This window comes from Aspergillus terreus, genomic scaffold (assembly GCF_000149615.1).
Source record: "Aspergillus terreus NIH2624 scaffold_11 genomic scaffold, whole genome shotgun sequence".
Lineage (NCBI taxonomy): Eukaryota > Fungi > Ascomycota > Eurotiomycetes > Eurotiales > Aspergillaceae > Aspergillus > Aspergillus terreus.
In genome coordinates, this window is record NT_165934.1 from 1,332,609 (window position 1) to 1,356,697 (window position 24,089).

Genomic DNA, 24,089 nt, shown 5'->3' on the forward strand with positions numbered 1-24,089 from the left:
TCTCGTACCTTATCTATACTCCATCGCGGTGGGGGATCGGAATTCCCCGCACACGATAATCGATAAAACCCCTCCTCCGTGGCTTCAACTTCTCCAACGTCAACACATACACATCAATCCGTTGAACCCCTTCAAGATGCCACCTTCCAAAACCCCATCAGACAGCCGCCTCTCCACGCGAATCTCCCTCCGCTGGCTCCCAGACCCCCCATTCGAAAACACCGACACAATCGTCATGTCCGTCAAAGGCTGGTATGCAGACCTACGAGTAGACCGCAAGACCAACGACATCGACTGGGCCATCGCCGGCCAGCGCGTCGTCGACACCACTGATCCCAGTACGTCCGTCCCTTCCTGACTCCATGCCGTGCCACCACACTTACCATTGCAACCAGGCAGGGTCCAATTCACCCACGAGCTCGACTCGCACAACTCATTCGACGCGGTCGACTGCGGCACCTTCTCCACACTGCCGAACGGGGACGACCTCGAAACCGGGTCCATGCCCCGGCCTGATCTGCCCGGCGCCCCAGTCACCGAGTACGAGGAAGTCTGGCGCGAGCTGGCGTTTCGGCCGGGGCCGGAGGGGTCCCAACGCGGTTTGTCGTGGGTTCTGGAGTCGAAGGGTCCGGAGGTGAGTAGTGTGGGTGAGGGGGGCGTGCGTGTTGAGAGGACGTTTCTTGCGAGAATCTGGGGGACGTATCTTGCGCTGCGTCAGGTTCAGACGATTGTGCGTTCGGGTTCTGGGGTATCGGTGAAGAGTGGGGAGGATGTGAGTGCGCGGAGGGAGGAGTGGGACGAGTCGACGGGGTGGACTGCGAAATATGTGCTGGGAAAGGATGGGGAGGGCCTACCGTCCATGACCGATCTGGTGCGCGAAGGCGAGGGAGAGTGGCGTACACTGGGCGGGACGGTCCGCATCCAAGAGGCCGAGTATACAGTTCGTGCATTCGAGGAAATCATGTAATTGGACTTATATTGATCGTATCTCATGCTTCTATACATCTATCTATCTATCTATCATACATTACACTACTGCTCGTTGGTGAGCACATAGCGGTACCGGGCCTTGCCTGCATCCATATCCTGGATAGCCTTGTTGGCTTCCTTCATCGGCACCTCCTCGATCCACGGGTGCACCTTCTTCTCGGCGGCGAGCTCGAGCATCTCGCGGATCTCGCTGGGGCTGCCGATCAGAGAGCCGCTGAACTTGATCCTCTTGAAGATCAGCGCCGCGGCCGGGATGGACAGCGCGCCGTCCTCGGGGGCACCCAGCTGGACGAAGCTGCCGTCGGTCTTGAGGAGGGACATGTAATCGATGAGGGGCATCTGTGCATGTTAGCATTTGCCAGACAACGCGGGCGACACGCAGGAAGCAAATCATACCTTCGAGGAAGAGACGGTCGACACGATCAGATCAAGCGAGCGAGCATGGTTCTTAGCCCAGTCGGCCTCGTCGTCCGTGGCAATGTACAAATCAGCGCCCAGCTTCAGCGCGTCCTCGCGCTTGTTGTCCTTGCGCGAAATAGCGACGACCTTGTCGGCGCCCAGCGCCTTCGCGAACATGATGCCGAAGTGGCCGAGACCACCCACACCGATGATGCCGACGCTCTTGCCGGGCCCGCAGCCGAAGTGGCGCAGGGGCGAGTACGTCGTGATACCGCCGCACATCATGGGGGCGGCCTCGGCGAGGGAGATGGCGTCGGGGATCTTGATGACGAAGTGGGCGGGCGAGCGGTGGTAGAGGGCGTACCCGCCGTAGGACTTGCCGCCGTTCATATGCGTGCTGTTGTAGGTGCCGCACATCAAGTTGGGGCAGTATTGTTCCAGACCGGAGGCGCAGGCTTCGCAGTCACCCTTGCGGCCCAGGCAGGACTCGTTCTGCGCGCCGACGCCGACACGGTCCCCGACCTTGATGTCCTTGACCTGGGAACCGACACGGACGGCCGTGCCGACGATCTCGTGGCCGACGCAGCAGGGGTAGTTGGTGGGGCCCTGGGAATCGATTAGCGGTCAGGGAGTTTCAGAATCATGCAATTGGGAACATACCCATCCGCTGCGCAGGGTGTGCAGGTCACTGCCGCAGATACCGCAGTGCGAGATCTTGATGTCCACGTCGGTCTCCTCCCACGGCTTGGGCTCAAACTCCTGCCAGACCATGTTGCCGTTGATGGCGGACGGGTCCAGGCCCATCCAGCCTTCGAACTTGTAGTTGGTGGCAGCCATTGTGTAGATATGAGGTAGAACTAGGGCTGTAAAGAGGGATTTGGTTGTATGCTGATCACCTCGATTCCCAGGCGGTCCTCGACGGCTTTATATAGCAGCACATGGGACAACGGCATGCGGATTTGATTAGAAATCGCTCCCAAATGGCTCACAAATTGCTCCGAGAAGGTCCACCGTATCCTCATACTGGGTGTTAAGTCCTTTATTTCCGTGATGACAAGTGGGCCGCTGTTTCCACAGCTTCCCATCCGATCAGCGTGTCTGGCCGATCCATGCCGGTGACTCGGGAGGCGTTCGTGCGGTGGCGATACCTCGGACATAGATGGACCAAGTTTGTCGGGAGGTTCATGCGTGTCATCAAGAGGTTCTTGTCGGACAAGCGAGCACCTTTTCACTCTCATAGTGATTGGGATTGCCACGGCACTATAATGGTTTTCAGAGTGGAACAGTGGAACAGTATGTGGGATATGTGGAACTCTGCCGGATTTGCGCCGACAGCCATGGAACGATCGTCCGCTAGACCCAGACCCTGGAGCCCTGATGGAAGCCTTTGGAACTTCTATGAATCGCGTCTACTGTACAATAGAGTTAATGCAGGTGCTTATGCAGGGCGCGCTCTTCCTCATGGGTTTCACAATGACATGGCATAGTACATACTAGTATGTTCCATTATATTAGAAAAGTTATAGTCGCATGAACTCGTCTCTTCCTCTTCTTGCAATGATATTCGTCTATATCTTCTCGTCAGTCTTGTCTAGGTCGGGATGAACTATGTACCCCTAAGTCCGATTGAATTATTAAGTGCTTACACCCTCACACGTGGGAGTGGATCCGGGAGTAGCTTATCGAGTCAGCAAATTAACTACGTAGTTAGTTAAACCATAGGATCTAGTTGGAATCTTCATATAACTACCGAGGTATCCAACATCTTACACTGACATCCTGACATCTTCCTCGAAATTCTATGCCATTTGGCTTGGTTGAGCCGTCAAACAACTGTTAGTGCACTCTGCCCAGATCCCCTGATCCGAACTGTGGTTTACTCCAGAGTATGTCGGATTAGCTACAATGAATGAACATTGTCCTCAATAGGGTTAAATCGTGTTTTGTCAATAAGCGAGTCACTGAATTTGTCTCCTGGATTATCCAGCTGATCTTCTTTGAGGAATAACCTCTGCTCCAGGTCTAGTAACTGTGCTTTGGACTCTGTTGTTCGGAGCCACCGGATTAACTCCGCTGATCACTCTGGGGCTTACGGTACCGAGGCGAGAATCTGGAGATTATAATGGACATGTCCAGCAGACATCAATCCCATGGCATTGGCGAATACGGGGAGAACCGTCGGAGATTGGTTGCGATATATAAAGCTGGAGATATGGCTGCCAGAGAACTATATATATCGCTACAGGTGCACTGTTTAATGAAGGGACCAGGAAGTAGTCTGAAGCACACAACCCCCCTCACATTCAATGACATCCTTCCCGACTCCATTGACTCTGTAGAAATCAGCTCTACAACTGTTAATTGCCCTCAGCCTATTCACAGCCACCATGTCCCGGGTGATGATGCGTATGACTCAGCTCCAGCCGGATCGGGAAAGATTGCCGTTTCCGGCGTGCCCATCGTAATTACATAACCGTATTATTCACAATACAATCGAAGGCACAGTATATTACCGTCCCGTATTACCGGACCTATTTCCTTCCGGCCGCTGCTTACGCGATCTCGCAACGACATCACCGACTTGCCCGTCTTTTCTGCTTCGCCCATCCAGCTTACCTCATCGTCCCTCTACAACATCGCGCGCGTTCGCCTCTGTTGATTCTCCCCCATTCTTGCTGGCTTTTTCCACAAAGTCGACTCGACCGTCATTGGAATTGATCGCATATCCTCCTAGGCGCGTCTTTCTCCTGCTCATCCACCGTGTCCATCTCTCCCATGCAGCCTGCACTTGCTCCAGCACCGCATCCAAGCATGCAAACCTCTGCTCAGGTAAGCAAAACCCCATGTCCTGTCACGGTTTGTCATCATCATCGCTTCAACCGCGCTTCAACCTCGCGCGGTTGATGAGTGATACCGCTCCGATCTGACCGACCGTCCGCTCGTGCTCCTCCATCGCCACGGCCCGCCCTCCCTTCTCTCGTGGGAAGACCGTGGTGGCGCCATGCCCGGTCCTAAGACTGTTGACCTCGTCACGATCGCGGTCGACTCGAACCCTCGTGCATCTGGAATCGACGAAGAAGACTAACATGTACTCGATGTTGTAGGACCATGCTGATCAGGGTACGTGAAAAATCGCCTGCGATAGCCATCCCCATCCGCGTGTGGCCTTGCCGGTCGCGCCGACCCAGTGGAGACAGGAAGGACTCGCGCGTCCTCGAACAACTCGCTAACTTGTAGTAGTGCTTCACGATCAGCTCCTAGCTGCTCACCAGCACCTGTCGCATCCCCAACAACCGCGTCCGCAGGCCCCGGCGACCCAGCCGCCGCATATGCAGCCCAACACCGCCAGCCCGCGCGACCAAAACAACATCGATCCGGCTATCTCGGGCTCCGCGATCCTGGGTGCTCCTCCGCAGACCCCTCCTCAGCCCGAGCCCGCCCCCCAGGAGTCTCCCAAGACCTATGGGAAGCGGCCGCTGTCCACCTCCAAGCGAGCTGCGCAGAACCGTGCCGCCCAGGTATGTTTTTTTTTTCGCGCCGACGCGACCGACCCGATCAATCGCTAATTCCAGCAGAGAGCCTTTCGTCAGCGGAAAGAAAGCTACATCCGCAAACTAGAGGAACAGGTGAAGCACCAGGAAGCCATCACCGAAGAGTACAAGGCGCTCCACGCCGAGAACTACCAGCTCCGGGAGTACATTATCAACCTGCAGACCCGTCTTCTGGATTCCCAGGGCGAGGTTCCGGAGCTCCCGGGCAACATCGATTTGAACCAGCCTCGCGCCGACCTGACCCTGTCGGCGCCTGAGCTTCAGAGGGGGAATGCCGCCTCCGCTGGCCCTGCGCCCGCTGGACCAGGGCCCCAGCAATCCCAGCCCAATCAGAACCAGGGGGTTGGGCCCAACGATGACATGAACTCGTTGAATCGCATCGCCGTGGCGGGTCTCGGCATGCGCAAGCACCCCAACGAAGACGCCAACTACCTGGGCAACAACTTCCAGGCTCGGCGTCCGCGCACCGACGACAACCAGACGGGTGCGACGGAGACGACCAAGCAGGAGCCCGATGGACTGCCGGTCGTGTCCTAGATCTAACACTTATCATCTCAACATGACTTGTGTTTTCGATGCCACGTATGTTATACTACGATTAATCTTTTCTCTCACGAGTGAGTCTCGTTATCACGACAACCAATGGGGGCTGTCCGCCCCTCCCCTCCCCTATTGCCCCCGTGTCTGTTTCTCCGGCGCATGGCGTGATGTTTAGGTCTTTCCGGCCTTGGACGAGGTGGTGTTCTGCGTTTGTGTGCTTGGGTTTGAACCGCGGTCTTGCTCGCGATGTGACGAGACTGAGCGGTCCAGAGGGCTCGCCCTCGTTTCCCTTAGTTCGTCATTTATGTGTGTATCCTGTGAGCCTACATTACTTAGTCGCATGTGTTATATTGCATTGACTGTTGATTCTTGTGTAATATACTCTGTTCGTCGGTAGCTGCGTAGGGCACTGCGTAGGGCAGTGATCTGGCGATAACGGCGATAAGCGATAATCGACGACCGCCCGCCGCCCAACCGCTTTTATCTTCGCCCACACTTACACTTCATGTTGCTTTCTTCCTCTTCCCCAGGGATTCCCTGACGCTGGTCTGGGACCAGTCACCCTGAGATGCGTCACAATGGCCTCTCTCTCCGACCAAGACCTGGAGATGGGCCTGTTCTGCCCGCGGAATTACCAAACGGAGATGTTCGAGGCCAGCCTGCAGGAGAATATCATTGTTGCCGTATGACCGCCCGATCGAGTCCACCCAAAACAAACACTGACAACCACAGATGGACACCGGCAGTGGAAAGACCCATGTGTACGCGATGTTGCGATCCGAACCTAAGGTCGTCGTTGATCTGACCGAAGATCTAGAGCCCTCTTGCGTATTATGAATGAGTTGGAAACGCGGCGACCACAGAAGGTTCCCGTCCCCTGCATACCAGTCAATTCAGAGCCCCGCTGATCATCTCGCCAGCTGATCTGGTTCCTGGCTCCAACGGTCGCTCTATGCTTCCAACAGCATGACGTGATCACCAAGAATCTCCCGGCGGTCAAATCTAGAACCCTCACGGGACAGGACAAAGTCGAGCTCTGGACCGAGCAAGCCATCTGGGATGCGATCCTCAAGGACATGCAGGTGGTGGTCTCGACTCACGCGGTCCTTGCTGATGCTATGAGTAACGGCTTCGTGCGTGTGTCCCAACTGGGACTTCTCATCTTCGATGAAGGTAGGCGCTGCATCGGACGTGTTGACGGCGTGCTGATGCAGGATCATCAACAGCACACCACTGTATGCGACGTCACCCAGCAAACAGGATCATGCAGGATTTCTACCACCCCACCCTGGTTAAGCAGGGTCCCGATGCTGTACCCGGAATCCTAGGTCTTACGGCGAGTCCTGTAGTACGGACAAACAGCCAGGAGCTGTCGTATGTGGAGTAGTTTATATTTTAGTGTGCTGCCATCTGACTAGCGTTCCCAGCATGATCGAGTCGAATATGAATGCGATATGCAAAACTCCCCGTGCGCATCGTCAGGAGCTGTTGACTCATACACATCGCCCTCATTTGCAACAGATCTGGTATACGCCTGTTAACATCGACGATCCCACTTCTGGCACCAGGACGTTGAGGGCTCTTATCCATGCCTGGGAGACTATCGACCTGGAAGATGACCCTTACGTCAAACAGCTCCGCAGAAGTACCTTTGACGGCAAGGCTCTCCAGAAAGCCCTCTTGACCCGCAAGACCTATTGCAACGAAAGCCTGAGGAGGTTTGTTGAGCGCAGCTGTCATATTTTTCAGGAGCTGGGCGGCTGGGCCGTAGACTACTTTATTCATGCCTCCATACGACGGCTGAGAGAGAAGATCGACGACTCCGCCTTGATGCTCGACTGGGATAACGAGGAGAAAGAGTATCTGGCCAGTTTCCTTTCCAATATCGCTACTATCCAGAGCGACCCTCCACGCCGGCCAGAAGACTTCATTCCGTCGCCGAAGCTGGAAGCGTTGATTTCGTTTCTGAGCAGCACGGATGACTCGACGTTCTCTGGCTTAATATTTGCCAAGCAACGCGCAACAGTGACTGTTCTGGCCACGCTACTATCCGTACACCCCCTCACCAAGGATCGGTTTCGCTGTGCCGCGTTTGTCGGTTGGTCGGGCGGAGGCAACCGGAAGGACCTTATCGGAGAGCTCCTCAGCATGCAGATGCAGCGGGATACTCTGTCGGAGTTCCGGAGCGGCCAGAAAAACCTCATCGTCGCTACTGATGTGTTGGAGGAAGGCATCGATATTAGTGCGTGTAGCGTGGTGATATGTTATGACAAGCCGGCGAATGTGAAGTCGTTCGTCCAGCGCCGTGGGCGGGCGCGGCGAAAGGAGTCAACGTTTGCGATCCTATTCTCGACCGACGATGAACTCTGCGACCTTAGGAAATGGCAGCTCTTAGAGGAGGCCATGATCGAAGCCTATCAAGACGACGAACGCAAGCGCTGCGAGGCACTGGCTCTGGAGACGATGGCAGAAGTGGTCACGGAACGATTTGAAGTAGAATCGACGGGGTATGCAAGGCCGAAGGAATAGATGAAAGACGTATGCTGATCTTACTCCCAGGGCTGTTTTGACCGCCGATACTGCGGTCGCACGTCTCCATCATTTCTGCTCCATCCTACCCCAGCAGCCATACGTAGATAACAGGCCAGAGTTATCCTTTGAATACGACGGCACCGGGCGACGACGAGGAACGTTTAAACTGCCCAGCTGCGTCCATCCCGATGTCCGACGCACTCGGGGCGAGAAATGGTGGACCACCGAGCGTGCCGCGACAAAAGAAGCAGCGTTCCAAACGTGCAAGCGTCTGTACGAATTTGGCCTCCTGAACGACCATCTGCTCCCGTTGACTAGAAAGCCCGAGCTCCGGCTGACGGATTTCGGCGGCCTACCGTCTATTATTGAAGTCGCGGAGCAATACGATCCCTGGACGGACTGGGCTTACTCGTGGTCTTCCCCGGACATCCACCAGAGTCGTATCCGCGTGCAGCTCAATGGGAATCCAGAGTATCAGCTGTCGATGTCCCTGATGGGGCCGACAGTTCTCCCCGCGTTGGACGCAATGACGCTGTTTTGGGACAGCCAGAACATATTCACTCTTGCCTTTGACGCGGCGCAGAGAGTACCATTGGTCCCGGGGGATGTCATAGAGCACATGCGGGCCATTACAGCCCTTTACCTACAAGCCCCGAGCTCTCGTTCCATCCGCGAGGAGCGCGACTACGTGGCCCTCTTCGGCCCCGACCTGCCGCACACCGAGTTGGGCGCATGGCTGCTGAAGAACGGCGGTAACGACACGGCGCTGGACGTCTATTCGCGCCAGGTAGCGTCCCCAACTATGGGCATTGTGCGCGACCGTACTCGCTACGACGAGCCTCTTCTGTTTAAGAAATGGGTTGTCACAGAGGACGGTGACGTCGCTGTGGTGGAAATGGAATGCCACTCGCTCCCTAAGCGTCGAAACCTGTTGCAGCGTCAGACCCTTGCGCAGGGGGAGATTGTCACCACTGCGGTAGACACCGCACCTGCGAAAGCTCGCATCATCCCAGCCACGGCCTGCACGATAGACAGACTCCCTTTTACAGACACGATCTTTGGGCTGTTCATTTCGGCTATCCTGGACCGTCTGGAAGCCACTCTGATTGCCACCCGACTCTGCGAGACTATACTGCAAGACGTGCAATTCAGCAGCACTCGTCATGTCATCACGGCCATCTCAGCCCCCACGGCCCAGAGCCCGACAGACTACCAACGCTACGAATTCTTCGGCGACTCCGTCCTCAAGTTCACCGTCTCGTGCCAGCTCTACATGCAACACCCCAACTGGCCCGAAGGGTATCTCTCCGAGGGCCGGGACGAGATCGTCCAAAACAACCGCCTGGCACGCGCCGCTCTCGATGTCGGCCTGGACGCCTTCATCCTCACCAGGAGGTTCACGCCGCGCAAGTGGACCGCGCCGCTGATCTCAGAGAAGGCGGTAGAAGTCGCAGGGAAGCGACCGCTATCAAGCAAAGTGCTGGCGGACGTGGTCGAGTCCCTCATCGGCGCGGCGTACATGGACGGCGGCCAGGCAAAAGCCCACACATGCATCCGCCGTCTTCTCCCAGAGATCGAGATCTGCCCCATTACCCCTCCGCCCGTCCACGAGTCCGCGCCGCACGTCATGAACGACAGCCTCAAGCAGCACCTCGGCTACACCTTCGTCAACGAGGCCCTCCTCGTCGAAGCCCTCACCCACCCCTCGTGCCGCTCCGACGCCTCCACCCAGTCCTACCAGCGCCTCGAGTTCCTCGGCGACGCCGTCCTCGACATGGTCGTCGTGCACGCCATGGCCCACCACGCCGTCGAGTGCCCGCAGGGCGAAATGACCATGATCAAGCACGCGCTCACCAACGCCAACCTCCTCGCCTTCTTCTGCATGGAGTTTGTCGTCGCACAGGAACACACAGACGTGGACGCCGTGCCCGCCGCCGGTGGGTTCGCCCTCCGCTCGGAGCAGAAACCCATCGAGCTGTGGCGATTCATGCGCAGCGAGGCGCTGGATCTCAACAACGCCCGCGAGACCGTCCTGCACCGCCATAGCCAGCTGCGCGCCGAGATCGTCCACGCCCTCCACCACGGCGCGCAGTACCCCTGGCAAGCGCTGTCGCAGCTCAACGCCGACAAGTTCTTTTCCGACATCGTCGAGAGTATCCTGGGGGCTATTTTTGTTGATTCGCGCGGCGACTTGGACGTCTGCGCCATGTTCGTCGAGCGCATCGGGCTACTGCCGTACTTGCGGCGCATTTTGGCTGACCGGGTGGATGTCATGCATCCGAGGCACACTGCACAGCGGCTTTCCAAGGGCGAGGCGCTGTTTACCGCTAAGCGGGTTGTGGATGGCAGCGGGAACGCGAGCTACAGATGTGTGGTGAAGAGGAATAAAGAGGAGATCGTCGTTGTGGAAGGGTGTCTCTCCAGCGAAGAGGCCGAGGTTAAGGCGGCGAATGCTACGATTGGGATTCTTAGGGCCAACGCGGTGAATTTGGTATAGGATGTGATGTGTCTGGGTTGCATTTAGTTGAACTATTGGAGTTGCCGTCATGTACAGAGAAGCATGTCCACGACTGACGATTTATGATGATCCGAATAGTATGAGTTCTTGGATCGGTGCGGTGGCCTATGCCGTTGGATCTCCTACGGATCTAGAAACATTGATCCTTATCGCATGATAATAAATATAGCGACATCTTCCATGCTACTTCTTTCCTCCCTTTGGCCGACCGCGTGTCTTCCGCTTCGGCTGCGGCTCGGGCTCTTCCTCTGGCTCACTTCCCTCCGATGCATCACCGTCCGAGTCAACCGGTTCCTCCTCGCTGGGTGCATTGGCGACAATCACTCCGTCGTCAGTGCCATCGTCGACAGACGACAGATTGTCGGCATCACCTTTGGACACCGACTCCCACGCAGTCTCGCCCGACCGAGATTCCTTCTGGATCCCCGCAAGAACCTTCTTCGCCTCGCTCTCCTCTCCGTTCCAGGCCCCACAGCTGCCACACCGCCAGCGCCCGAGTTCCTCCAGCGTTTTGACCCCCGGCGGGGCCTGGCCATTGACCAGCCGACAATTCGTACAGATCAGGGCAAGACGGTTCTTCGGCTGCGTCTCGTCCTCGCCGAGGAGCACGTCCAGCAGACGGTCGTACCAGCGGTGTTGTTCGATATATTGTGGAGCGCTGGGGAACGCGTTCGGCGCGAAGCCGGGTTCGTCGAAGGCGGGCATCGGGGACGGGGGCATGTGTGGTGGTTGAGGGGGAGGGGGCGACTGCTGATAGTTCTGGTTGGGAGACGGGGAGAAGGCCTGCGGCGGAGTCTGTTGGACGGGGGATGGACGGCGGATGTTGGCCGTCGGTGGGGGAGGAAGACCTGTGCGTTGGACGGGGGGTTGTTGCGGTGTGGATGGGTTGTGTTTGGCGTCGGATTTGCGCTTCTCCTGGTCTCCTCCGGTTTTGGACCGGGTTGATTTGGGGGATGGTTCGCCGGCGTATTTCTCGAGGAGCTGCTGGGTGGAGTTGTATTTTGTTGCGATCTTGAGCTTCTCGATGGTTTCGTCGCGTTGCTTGTGGAGGTCGTCGAGGTGTCGTTGGGTCTTGTTGATGCGGAAGTCGAAGAATTTGGTGGCGCCGGCGCGGACCCCGAAGATGCTGCGCGTGGGACCATGGGTTAGCTGTGATGATGTCGCAGGGATGGATGAGAGGGACAGTACACGATGGGGCCGCCGAGGAGCGCGGCAAATTCAGTTACCCCCCAGTTCTCCCATCCCAAGACCAGAGCGACGATGATGGTGTACAGGAGGTAGGCGAAGGTGGTGTAGAGGGTCCACAGAGCCTTGAAACGCCGAGCATTTTGGCGATGAGAGTCCAGACGAGTAGTCGTCCGGGTGATCTTGGTGGAGAGCGTCGAGAGCGTCTTTTCAAAAGAAGCGGGGGAGTCGTCCTGACCCTGGAGATTGGAGATGAGCTTGGGAGCTGTCAAAGGGGCGGTGAACGTACCTTGAAGGGCCAGAGAGACACCATGACGGAGGGGCAGAACCAAATGGATGAGCTAGCGAGATTGGACTCTCGCGAGCATTTTGGGGAAGAGGAAGATGGAGGAGGAGAAGAAGAAGAAGAAGAGAAGAAGAATGACGATGTCGATGTTGGAGAAACGTCAACCTGTCCCGATTAGGCAAGTCAGCTGATGCACGGACCACGTGATGTTTCTACAACAGTTGATATCAGTCGTTAACTATATCAATCTATTCTACTCGTGGACGGATGTATAGATATGGGTCCTCTGTCGAAGAACTATCGAATGTCGCATATGGTATATGTAAACAATCCAAGCCGCCAGGTATATCCTCCGCAATGCAAAGCGCCAAAAGATCACAACGTCAATCACTACTCCATACAAGCTTCATTTTTTCGTCTGGGCGGTGAACCAGCCACCGTTTTCCCATTGTCCGGGTTGGTAGGTGGCACCATTCCTGGCGTCCGCATTTTGCAACCCATCGAGCACCGTGTTGAGACGGCTGAAGTTGATCGGCTTCATGATCCAACCATCAAACCCAGTGTCCATATACAGCGACGCATCTTTCTCGAGGAGAGAGGCCGAAACCGCGAAGATCGGAACCCGTCCATTCAATTGGGCAATTTGGGAGAGCACGTTGGACGAAGATTGGCTTTCGAATTCACGGATCATCCGAGTCGAGCTCATACCATCGACGAGAGGCATCTTAGTGGATGTTAGAACCAATCCAAACCGACCACAGGACACATGACTCACCTGAATATCCATCAACACCACATCATACTCAGATGGATCCGCGCGATAGGCAGCTGCGCACTCCTCCCCGTTCACGGTCAAGCGAACCGCATGGCCGATCTTCCCTAATCGCTTCTGTACAATCTTCCCATTGATGGGGTCATCTTCGGCAACAAGAACGCGATACGTTGTAGCTGGCTCCGATGAATGGGAAGCAGAAGCAGGCACAGTCGTGGAAGGTTCCGTTGCCGGCTTTGGCTGATCGATGCTGTCGCTCGCCACTCCCGCAGATGGCCCGTCGGTAGACGTGGACTCAGTTGTCTCCTGGCCGGATTCATTCGACACAGCAGGAGGTATGTCGGTCTTGGGGAAGGGCGCCTCCTTTTCCTGACCGGAAGTGCCGCTTTCATCGCACGGGCTCGGTCCGTTTCGTGCGGAGCTGCTGTCCACGAGCACAAACTCCTCGCCGGGAGGCGCCGCTGCTTCCACGTCAGAGGTAGCCGATGTCTCAGGACCTTTCTCGAATTCCGGGTCGTCAGGGAGAGTGAACTGGAGTGATATTTTGAATCGACTCCCTTTCCCTTCTTCGGATTTGACGCTTAACTGGCCCTGGCAATTGTGAACGATCCGAGAGACCAGGGCCAGCCCCAATCCCAACACCCCCTTTTCTTCCTTATCGACCATGTCACGCAGAGCACTTTCATCTTCATCGCCAGAGACCTGCTCTAGCTCCCGGAAAAGCGTCTCCAGCATATCATGGGACATTCCTGACCCGGTATCGAGGACCGACATTTCAACCATCACATTACGTTCATCCACACTTTCTTGTGAGGCTGACACCTCCACGGTAACACCGCCGGACGACGTGTGTTGAACAGCGTTCGAAATGAGATTAGATATGGCCTGCCGGACACGCCGCTGATCTCCAACAACCGCCGTCGGCACCCCGGGGTGAATGATGACCGCATACTTGATACCCTTTCGCTTTGCTTCGCGCTCAAACATATCGGTCGCTTCCTTCACGGTCTTGGAAAGGTCGAAACGTTCATTCTTGATGAGGTCTTTCCCCTTTTCGGTATTTGTCAAGTCGAGCAGATCGTTGATCACGTAGATCAGTGATTTGGACGCGGAATACGACTTGGTCAGGTTCTCTCGCGTCTCAACGTCTAACGCCCCTTCGAGGGCAATTTCGAGGTAGTTGATGACCGCATTCAATGGCGTCCGTACTTCATGAGCAGAGTTGGCGAGAAGGATCTTTGTCAACTGGGAGTTGTCCTCGTTCTGGCGCCACACCTTGATGAACTTCCCGTAAACCAGACACAAGACCGCAGCCGTGTCGATTTCATGATCGGTCCATTCCCGAGACTGATCGACAACCACCTCTTTCCACACGCGAAAACTCTTGCGCGGTTCGAGGTTCCCATTGTCAAATCTCTTCTCGTGTGGATCACCACCCCATTTGATTTCAGTCAGCTTGCCTCGGCGGAAGAAAACCATAAAGTCTGCCCCATCCGCCGCAAGAGGCACGTAGAGAAGACCCGAAATTGACTTAAAACCCGGAGCATAATGCAGGTCAGGAAAGTCCTTTCTGATATTTCGCGACGAAAGAACGGAATTGTGCCGGCGGATTTTCAAAAATTCGACGAGAGCCAGCAACTCATGCGAATCGCTCGACGGGCCCAACAATTTGGTCTCACCGCGAATCGAGAGGGCTGCGTGATCGGCGTCGAAGAGTTTCAATAGATCATCGGACGAAGCGATGATATAGCCGGACGGGTTGGCGTCGGTCGGCATCGTGTTGATGAGTTTTCGAGCCTGGAGGCGAGAGGCATACGACAGTCGCTCGATATTCCTCGCCACCGTATCACCGACCAGTCGACACATCTTGCGGATGGGGAAGGCCACTCTCATGCCCGACGACCCATAGGAATGACAAGAAATGAGTCCCCACAACCCATTCGTGCCGTTGATGCTAATGGACATGGACGCGCGGACGCCCATATTTGCGAGGTATTTGATGTGGATGGGTGACATGGCCCGCAGGTACCCATGGGTCATGTCCAGCGGTGTTTCCAAGTCCTCTGCTGAGCGACATACCAACCGGGCACTGAGTTGATCCCGGTTGTAGAGCAACCGCACCCGGTTCACTTGATAAAGATCGCGCGCCTGTTTCGGGATATCGGATGCTGGGAAGTGGAGGCCTTTGTACAGATCCTTGGTCATTCGAGGATCGACCAATTCAGCCACGACTTGACCATTCCAGTCGACATCGAATTCATAGACCATCACCCGATGGAATCCGGTGAGCTCCTTGACTAGTCCGACAGTCGTATTGAGCAACGTGTCCAACGTCTGTGCCTGAGCTAGCTGATCCTGGACCTGGCTGACGATACTAAAGACCTGCATAGCACCCTCTTCGCCTCGTCTTCGACGGGCGCTCCGTAGAAGGCGGAGAGGCTGGCTGATATTCACAGTACTGGCGGCGAAAGCTTCGGCTGATGGTTCCATCCCAAGGGTATCCGTCGGAGTGCCGGGCGAAGAGTTTCTCGATATGTTCGGTGGGTTGACCCGGTCATCTTCCAACTCGAATTCACATATGATGGTTTCCCGGTTGGCCGGGTTGATGTGCATCGCACACCAGAACCGTACGGCCTCGCGGTCCGGGTTCTTGATCGATAGGATGAAGACATCGGGGCCGTCCGCAGCGGGATCATAGGCTTCATCGCGGACAAAATCGACGTGGTCTAGAAATTGGTCTGTTTGTTCCTCCGAAAGAAGATCGCAAAAGGAACTCAGCGCGAAAAGTTCGTTCGGTGAATAGCCTAGGAGGGCCTCCGAGTTCTCACTGGCGACATGGACATGGAACTGGCCATCGGAAACTTCACGAACGGCCAGCAGCACACCGAAGCTCTGTACCGCCCCTGGAATGTGGATTGGTTCATCATCACACGCCATGACGGCTTGTTCCCCTCTTCCCGTGAGAATAGCATGACCAGAAGGGGTGGCAACATGCTGGAAGCGAGATGTTATATAGCTTGCCGTATTATCAGGAGCGACATGGAGGGAGTCTGGTGTTTTTTCGCCCGAGTTACCCTGGTCAGGCGCTGAGGTAGTTGCGACAATCCCCGCGTTGGATTCATTCTGTAGTTGGATGTGGTCCCAGGTTTCCTGATCGATGATGGAATAGCTCCGCATTCCACGCGTCGGAGAGGAAGGGTCCGGAGGCGAAGACGGGGCTGAGGTAGGCGTGACGGACAGCATGGATCGGATTGGGAAGACGCGCTCGGGGGGAGGTGGGAGGGTGACACGCGATGTCGGCGCATCCCTACATTCTTCCAAGACTTCGGTAGGAGGGTCTGATTGCTGCGTTGCGCCCTCGTGTTGGTCGTCGCTCGGCGAGGGGGCACCACGGCCGGCGCCCATGGTGGAAAAGCTGTCGGCCAACTAGGGCCTGAATAGTCGATATCAACACAGGTTATGGCCGCTTTATTGCCATTTGATGTAGACGACTGATTGCAGGCGAATGTTGCGGGCGACAAGCGATCAAGCGCGGTTGATCGCCGCGGAGATCGTGGCGGAGGGGTATGGCAATGGCTTCACCCGATAGTAATGCAGCAAGTTGAAGGCGTGTAAAGCGACCGAGGTGCACGAGACGAGCTAACTAACAGGCGAGGCCCCAAGCGAAAAGAACCGAAAAGGACCAGGCCTGTCTGATTTCTGGTGTAGACGAGGGGCGAGAAGAGACGAGAAGAATGCCGCATGCTGCTTCGCGGGGAGGACCAGGGTGCATTTTCCGGTTCAATTGACAGGGATGGAGACGGCAGAACGGTCCGCCAATGACAGGAGCAAAAGGGACATCGACTGTGCAGCGTGGCGGCGACCCGTTGAACAAGCCCGTCGCGGGTGCCAGAAAAGATGGATGAAGCCACAGACCTTGGCAGAGGCCAATCAGAGCGGCCGAAGGGTTCGGTTCGGGAGAGACGGGGGTCGCCAGAGAGAATCCACCGCACAGCTGTCACCCGAGAGAGGAATTGAAGGGTTCTGTTGTTGGATGCGTGTCCTGTGCAGAGCGTGGGATGTGGAGGATGTGGTGTGATGGGATGATGAAGCAATTGGAGAGAGAAGAAGACGAAAAGGAAAGTTGTTCGGCCGATCGCGAACCGTGGAAAACGATGATGTCACCAGCCGGATGGCGTGGCACGTGAAAATCCGCCTCAGGCATCGAGGACCCGAGTGTATGGATCACCCTGTGGAGAACCCGGAGTATACCAGATATAATGAGGTCGGAATATAGGTAATATCACATCTTATATTTATATATATATATTACATTGTAGAACATCAAGTCCGTAATAACATCACAATACATATCGGCCTATACAAATCTGGCCCGAAGGATAACCGCGCCGCGGAAATATATACTCTCCAAACGGACCAAAAAGAACTATACTCTTGCGACGACTCCTCATGGGGGTCGCGATCTAACCGTCTCTGCCGACCGACGCGACCGTCGGTCTGAAGTGGGGAGGCTGTCCAAGGAGATACCACTCCAAGGCCGCACGTGGCGAGTTCGCTCTCCCATAGGAGCGGCGTGCGTGACATCGCCGACGATCTGGTCGGGGTCCACAAAATTGGGGTACTCCTCGTGGTCGCTGGAGCTCGACTCCTGTTGGGTATTGACGAGCGAGACCAGCTTGCGCAACACGGCGAATTCGAGCTTCAGCTTGATGCTGTACACCGTGGCTTTGAGCGTCGTTTGCAGCGCATACAACCCGGTGTACTGCAAGGTGAGGAGCGCCACATCCATCAGGATGATAATGACGTTGATCAAGAGGAGCTCGTACAGGGTCTTGTGGCGCGCGGGGTCCTTGTCCGGTCGCAAGTGCAGAAACCGAGCCGTCTCCCAGATGTAGATGCCGGAGATCATCATCTCCTGCGCACAGAACCAGGCCAGCTGTAACCGTTCCATCACGTTGTATCCACGGATGATGGGCTCGGTCCGGACGTAGACGGTCGCAAAGGTGAGGACAGTGGTCGGGATGAGGAGGACGACCGAATCGAAGATGATCAGGTACAGGACGCGGCGGAGAACCTTGGGGCTTTGGACGAGCAGATGGAGTCGTGACCAGAGCACAAAGGACTGGCCGGGGACCATAAAATAGAAGCCAATGGTGGACAGGGTGATGGCGAGCCAGATGGGACCCTCGGCGAAGAACTCCATGAGAAAGCCGATTGCATGAGGGATCACTCCGAGGACGGCAGAAAGCAGCATGGTCCAGAAATAGAGACCGGAATACCGGTGAAAAGTGAGGAAGATGAGAATCACAAGTTCGATGGCATTGTACAGGGCAATTGAGCTGAAGACGACAATGAGGATTTTGATGGGGAGGCTACCACCCCGGTAGCCCCCAATCAGCCCCTCTGGAGGGTCTGACAAGGAATTCATATGATGCGTGAGATGGATACAGGATAGGTCCGAGGATGGGTCTTAGCCCCCAAGCCCGTGCAAAGAGCGGGGGAGACGGAGAGACAACGATTTCCAGACAGAATCGCAGATCCCCGGTTGATTTCGACCGTGAGCAGGGATGATAGTATCTTTGCGCGCCATGGTAAATGCGTCGGGATACTGTCAGAGGCGACACCCCGGATCAATCATGATCTCGTGGGGACCCAGTTCGAAGGAATTATCGGAACCCTTGGAAGAGGGAGGATTTCCACAGTATATGATACGGACTGGGTTGATTCCGCGAGGTTGAAAGAGTGAAGGATGTTGTTTGTAACCGTTGACTGGACTTGAGGTCGTGAATGATTTTCGGTTCGCTCCCGTCGAACCTAGACTCGGAAGCCACAGGCAAGTCGACCCGTGATCGCGCAGAACTGGAAACTATGACCGAGGTGTAATCGAAGGGTTGAAGAGTGGCGTGGTGGATCGATGGACAAGTTGGCGTGGAGGAAGATTAGAAATCGGAGGAAGATGGATGGCGCAGGCGGAACGAGCGATGTAGTATGTAGATGAGACACAAGGAAACGGAGAAACAAAGGAGTGCAGAAGAAGTAAGAGGAAAGAAACAGAAGGAATGTAGACGAAGTCAATACTTCATGGAAGATACGATAGGAGACACCAGTATATGTATGGGTGAGGCCGAGTAGGGGAGAAGGTGGAGAGTAGAATGGGATCGGGAGGAGAAAAGATGGAGAAAATGCGGGCGGCCAAAAAACCGAGCAGGAGGCTTGGGTTCGCGCTAGTCCCTCTTTCAGCTTAGCGGGTGGAGTAAATGGGGCGGTGCTGCCCAGACGGGAAAGCGCCATGCGTATTCTATCCTGATCAGGCTTAGTGAACCACGCTCGGCCGGGGGAGCCCAGCCCCTGCCAATCACAGCGTGTCCCATATGAGCCTAGTCCCCAATGGGCTAGACCGGAATTTGTGCTGATTCTCGTACCGATGCTGAGGTAACTATGCTCGTACTTGTACACAGGCCATATCACAGACAATGCCTTCTGCTCTCTCCTGCTCCCTCCAGACCTCTTCGACTGAACCATTACCAACATACACAACATGCTCACACCTCCTCGCATCCCCTGGTATCTCCATCTCGATACCTTCCCAGTGGCAATCGTCCCTCAGGCTGATCTGATATCGTGACCAGGTGCCCAGGGATGTCGAAACGCAAGGAGTTCCTCTGAAGATCATGGACACCTAATATGCTGATCGTACCACTTCCATAGATTCTGCAGGTCCTTTCGGCCTCCTCGCCTCCGTCATGTCACATGGTGCAGAAAATGGTGCATTCTGCGCTTCCCACATGGAAACCCCAGGCACGACGGCCGGGACGCTATGACCTACCGGAATGCTAGGTTTCTCCAGCCTCATAACTTCAATGTCGGACCTAATGGTCTAGAACCAGACCACACGTTGTCTGGTATGGTGGCTCGCCAAGAAGATTACCGTGTCGTGTTCTGCCTTCTCACCGAGCCATTGAGGCTGAGGGCGTGCTGAGTTCCGGATTCATTGGACAGATCTCATGCGCACTGTCCACCCCAGGACCAAACAGTGTGGATAATGAAGAACTAGTCCCGTCTATGTCGACGTGGATGGATCTGAGGGACCACAGCTCCATCGCGGGCGGATCATATCCGCCACTAGGGGCCTAGTGCGGGGTCTGAATACTCCGTATTATTATTGTACTGCGTGCGACACTACTAGGCTCGGTGAACGTCCTTTACGGCCCCCAAAGGCCTGCGTCCGACGATCGGCGGTGTTGATAAAGCTGTCGAGACCCCTCTAGACCTCGAGGCATTTTGTTCCTGCCCCTCTCACCCAGCGACGCTGTTATCTGCGCTTGGCGTTACTTCTGCACATCGACAATAAGCTACCCCTCCAGTTCCTCACAAGCCAGGGAGGAAGAACACATCATGGGCCCTACTGGTACCAATTGGGACTTTATCGTCGTGGGTGGTCAGTGATCAACATCCTTTTACTTCTCTCATTGAGTCATGCTGATATCCATAGGTGGTCCCGCTGGATGCGCACTGGCATCGACGCTCGCTCGCTCGGCGAAGCGACCTCAGGTGCTGCTGCTGGAGGCGGGTTGTCGGAATGAGGACAAGAACCTGCGAGTCGATGGCCAGCGGTGGACCACCTTCATGAACGGTGACATGAACTGGGGATACAAGACCACTCCGCAGGAGCATTGCAATGGGCGGCAGATTGACTATTCCCGGGGGAAGGTGCTGGGCGGCAGCTCTGCCATCAATTTCGGCGTGTATACTGTCGGCGCGCGGGATGACTACGATGAATGGGCGTCTTTGGTCGGCGACGAGAGTTTCTCCTGGAACAGCATGCAGAAGCGCTTCAAACGGCTGGAGACGTTTCATGGCACCATCGCCGATGAGAAAAACGCGAAATACGCCGGCCCCAAGAGCTCCGATCACGGATCCGGAGGTGACCTGCGCGTGGGCTACGCAGCTGAATGGGAGCAGGATCTGCCTCTCATGATGGATGTCTTTGAGCAAGCTGGCCTTGCGCGCAATCCCGATCACAATTCCGGTGATCCCTTGGGCATGGCTCTAGTGATCAACTCCTCCCATCAGGGACAACGCGTGACCGCGACTGACCTCTTGCGTAATTCCCCTGACAACCTGTCTATTATCACGGAGACACCTGTCCGGCGTTTGATACTCGATGGATTGAAAGCGATTGGCGTGGAAACAGCCGGTTCTCAATGTAGGTCGGCCGTGAAATAGCCTGTGGAACCCGAACTGAACCTTGCCCCAGATTTCGCCTCGAAGGAAGTCATCCTTAGTGCAGGCTCTTTAGACACGCCCAAGATCCTGATGCACTCTGGCATCGGTCCCCGCGACCGAGCTCCAGAAATTTCAGATCCCCGTCGTCAAGAATCTTCCTGCGATCGGCCAGGGTCTTCGCGATCACTTCTTCGCTCCTCTCTGCTTCCTCCGCAACCCGTCGACGAACGACCGCAACAGCTTCTTCGGTGACAGGCGGCGATGGATGCGGCCCCTGGAGCTGTGGAAAAAAGACGGCACTGGGCCGTGGGGCTAAGCATTCGTGTCAGATCGCGGCCGGATGGTTCAAATCTGATCGTCTGACGGCGTCGCCGGAGTTTCAGGCTCTTCCAGCGGCGACGCAGGAATTCCTGCAACGCGCGACCATCCCCCATTACGAGTTCATGACGCACTTTCCCATTCATCTCATCATGCCCGAGGTCACCAAGGACTACAGCTATGTCTGCCTGTTGGTTTTCTTGATGAACGAGCAGTCCAGCGGCGAGGTTCGACTGCAGTCGGCCAACCCGGACGATCCCCTGCTCTTCGACCCCAAATTCCTCTCGCACCCGTTTGATCGTCGCGCCTGTATCGAGACGTTCCGCGAGGCGCTGCAGGTGACGAAGCACGAGGCATTTACTAAAGACACCGTGTCGACGTTGATTGCGCCCGCGTCCGAGTCGGACGAGGACATTCTGGAGTTTTGGAAAAACACCCTCGGGTCGAGTTGGCATATGACCGGGACCGTGAAGATGGGCAAGGTCGGGGACAGCCAGGCAGCGGTGGATAGTAAATTCCGGGTGTTTGGTGTTGAGAACCTCCGCGTGGCTGACATGAGTGTTGTGCCTGTGCTGACCAACAACCATACCCAGGCGACTGCTTACATGACTGGGTTGTCGTGTGCGGATGGCTTGATCGCTGAGTATGGTCTTGACGTAGCATAGCATGGTTGTACGGGATAGTCTGGTTATATACCATGAGTGATATATATCTGCCGTTTCCTCAGTACACAACCAGAAGTTATCAACCTCATGACAGCCTTTCCACCGACCACATATCTAAGCGAGCGAACCGTCTTTCTACATGTTCTACAAAAAAGAGGGACAAGAATGTCATGATACTCATTTCAAGAGACCCAGACCCATTAACCCATATCACACTATCCAAGCTGAACCCATACCAAATGAAAGCAACCCTAGTAGATATAGCGGAAATTCAAGTTCTCCTGGTCTGTCCGGTCCTCAAAGGCATGCGTCAAGTTGGTGTCAGCATTCATGCCCGCTTCTCGCAAAAGCCGCTCCTTCTTCTTATTCTGGTGCTTCAGGTAGAAACGCAGGAAGATCACCGCAATCGTCATAGCGGTGTAGCAGCCCAGATGCACGCCAAAGGCGATGAAGTACCGCGGGGCGTCGCGCGGGAGGAAGACCTGGGGGCCTATTCACCGTTAGTGAGAGGGGATTTACATGGGAGAAAGGATAAGGAGGGCCACTAACCGATGGCGTTTCCGACGGCCCACGAGACGAAGGTGGCCGCGACAACGGTGGACTTCTTGGTGGCGCCGGCGATGTTGCGCGACACCATGGACAGACACAGGTTCTGGGCCGACCAGAAGGACAGCGTGATGTAGTAGCTGATGAGCAGGCCGACCTTGGTGCCCATGTTCTTGTTCTCGACGGTCATCAGGACGATGGTGCCGACGTAGGAGCTGGGGATGTTAGCGTGCGCTTTGGTGCAGCGTTAGGAGTGAGGGCGTAGCATACGGGATGATGAAGCCGAGCATGACCAGCAGGTTCTGGTTGGTCTTTTTCACCAGGAACGACGAGGTGAGCAAGACGATAATAATGTAGAAGCCCAGCACCATGGCCAGCAGCTGCGTCTGCAGCAGGGTAAAGTCGAAGCCCTTGATGATAATGTTGGCAAACGCGCCCAGCCCGCTGGTGGGTAGCGTGGTGAAGACCTGGATGGCGCAGTAGCAGTACATCTGCGGGTCCTTGAAGGCCTCGAGCATCTGGTACCCGCGGAAGGTCTTGTTCTGCAGGCCGGTCTGGTTGGAGCGCACGCGCTCGACCATCAGATGCTTGTCTTCCTCGCTGAAGCACTTGGCGCGCATGGGCGAGTCAGGCATCCACCAGATTACGAAGAGGCCCCAGAGCACCGAGAGGCAGCCGTACGTGAGGAATAGCGCCTGCCACGAGAAGATGGCCTTGTCCTTGCCGATTAGACTGAAGCAGTACGCCAGCAGACCGCCGACAATCTGCTGTCCGCCGTTCATCATGTACCTGTTGGGGTTAGAGGGTAATTTGATGAAGAGGGTATAAATTGTATAGATGGAAGACGCACCAATAGGTCACGGTGGCGGCCTGCTCCTCACGCCGGTACCACATACTGGACAGCAGCACGAACGAGGGCTGGCAGACCGCCTCGAAGATACCGAGCAGGATGCGCACAGTCACCAGGCCGGCGAAGTTGTGGCACGCGCTGTGCAGAGCCAGGACGGCACCCCAGAGACAGATGTTGGCGCCGAGGTATTTGGCGATGGGCACCCGCTGAATGATCCAGTTGGTTGGGTATTCGACGCACAGGACGGCGATGTAGATACACGTCGTGAGCCAGTTGTACTAGCGGACAATCTGGTCAGTATCATCCACGGCGATAGAGGGTGGATGGAAAATGGGAGCATACCTCCTGACCATGCATGCCCGTGTCTTCGATAATCCCCATCACCGACGCAAACGACATCGTTCCCTTGTCCAGCGCCTGCAGGAAATATGTACAAATCATGACCGCCAGCACTCTGCGATCAATCATGCGGCGCAGGCGTTTGTTGGTCGCCTCGTCGATATCGATCTGGGCGCGGTTGGCGTACTCCTGGACTTCCTTGTCCACACGGCTGTAGTCCATGTCATCTTTCTTGAGATCGTCGGTCTGAGACAGGACCTGCTCGACGTGCGAGATATCCCTGGCCTGTTTCAAGTAAGCCTCGGTGACAGTGCTGTCCACTGTGGGATCACCGGGCGGCGATGTAGCGTCCTTGGCCATGATGAGCTGCAG

The 24,089-nt window shown here is 55.9% G+C and overlaps 7 protein-coding genes across 7 annotated transcripts; 3 read left to right on the forward strand and 4 right to left on the reverse strand.

Annotated features, from left to right (window-relative positions):
* Positions 1–1,032: 1,032 nt before the first annotated feature.
* ATEG_07900 (NAD(P)-dependent alcohol dehydrogenase) lies at positions 1,033–2,226 on the reverse strand (the record flags this gene model as incomplete). The annotated part of the gene is made up of 3 exons (XM_001216521.1): positions 1,033–1,329; positions 1,387–1,995; positions 2,050–2,226. 3 exons carry the CDS (start codon positions 2,224–2,226, stop codon positions 1,033–1,035), a joined length of 1,083 nt encoding a protein of 360 aa, XP_001216521.1.
* Positions 2,227–4,390: 2,164 nt separating this feature from the next.
* ATEG_07901 (uncharacterized protein) lies at positions 4,391–5,477 on the forward strand (the record flags this gene model as incomplete). The annotated part of the gene is made up of 3 exons (XM_001216522.1): positions 4,391–4,445; positions 4,630–4,907; positions 4,965–5,477. The coding sequence occupies 3 exons, from the start codon at positions 4,391–4,393 to the stop codon at positions 5,475–5,477; spliced, it is 846 nt and encodes a 281-aa protein (XP_001216522.1).
* Positions 5,478–6,058: 581 nt separating this feature from the next.
* Positions 6,059–11,475, forward strand: ATEG_07902 (putative RNA helicase/RNAse III; the record flags this gene model as incomplete). The annotated part of the gene is made up of 6 exons (XM_001216523.1): positions 6,059–6,163; positions 6,401–6,653; positions 6,707–6,854; positions 6,908–7,987; positions 8,040–10,494; positions 10,609–11,475. 6 exons carry the CDS (start codon positions 6,059–6,061, stop codon positions 11,473–11,475), a joined length of 4,908 nt encoding a protein of 1,635 aa, XP_001216523.1.
* A 932-nt stretch (positions 11,476–12,407) lies between these two features.
* fphA (putative sensor histidine kinase/response regulator) lies at positions 12,408–16,178 on the reverse strand (the record flags this gene model as incomplete). Its single annotated transcript, XM_001216524.1, has 2 exons — positions 12,408–12,725; positions 12,777–16,178. The coding sequence occupies 2 exons, from the start codon at positions 16,176–16,178 to the stop codon at positions 12,408–12,410; spliced, it is 3,720 nt and encodes a 1,239-aa protein (XP_001216524.1).
* A 1,042-nt stretch (positions 16,179–17,220) lies between these two features.
* ATEG_07904 (uncharacterized protein) lies at positions 17,221–18,363 on the reverse strand (the record flags this gene model as incomplete). Its single annotated transcript, XM_001216525.1, has 2 exons — positions 17,221–18,185; positions 18,330–18,363. The coding sequence occupies 2 exons, from the start codon at positions 18,361–18,363 to the stop codon at positions 17,221–17,223; spliced, it is 999 nt and encodes a 332-aa protein (XP_001216525.1).
* Positions 18,364–20,168: 1,805 nt separating this feature from the next.
* ATEG_07905 (GMC family oxidoreductase) lies at positions 20,169–21,982 on the forward strand (the record flags this gene model as incomplete). The annotated part of the gene is made up of 3 exons (XM_001216526.1): positions 20,169–20,211; positions 20,266–20,979; positions 21,084–21,982. 3 exons carry the CDS (start codon positions 20,169–20,171, stop codon positions 21,980–21,982), a joined length of 1,656 nt encoding a protein of 551 aa, XP_001216526.1.
* Positions 21,983–22,233: 251 nt separating this feature from the next.
* Positions 22,234–24,077, reverse strand: ATEG_07906 (putative 2-ketogluconate transporter; the record flags this gene model as incomplete). Its single annotated transcript, XM_001216527.1, has 5 exons — positions 22,234–22,472; positions 22,532–22,743; positions 22,799–23,317; positions 23,379–23,656; positions 23,721–24,077. The coding sequence occupies 5 exons, from the start codon at positions 24,075–24,077 to the stop codon at positions 22,234–22,236; spliced, it is 1,605 nt and encodes a 534-aa protein (XP_001216527.1).
* Between the last annotated feature and the right edge of the window lie 12 nt (positions 24,078–24,089).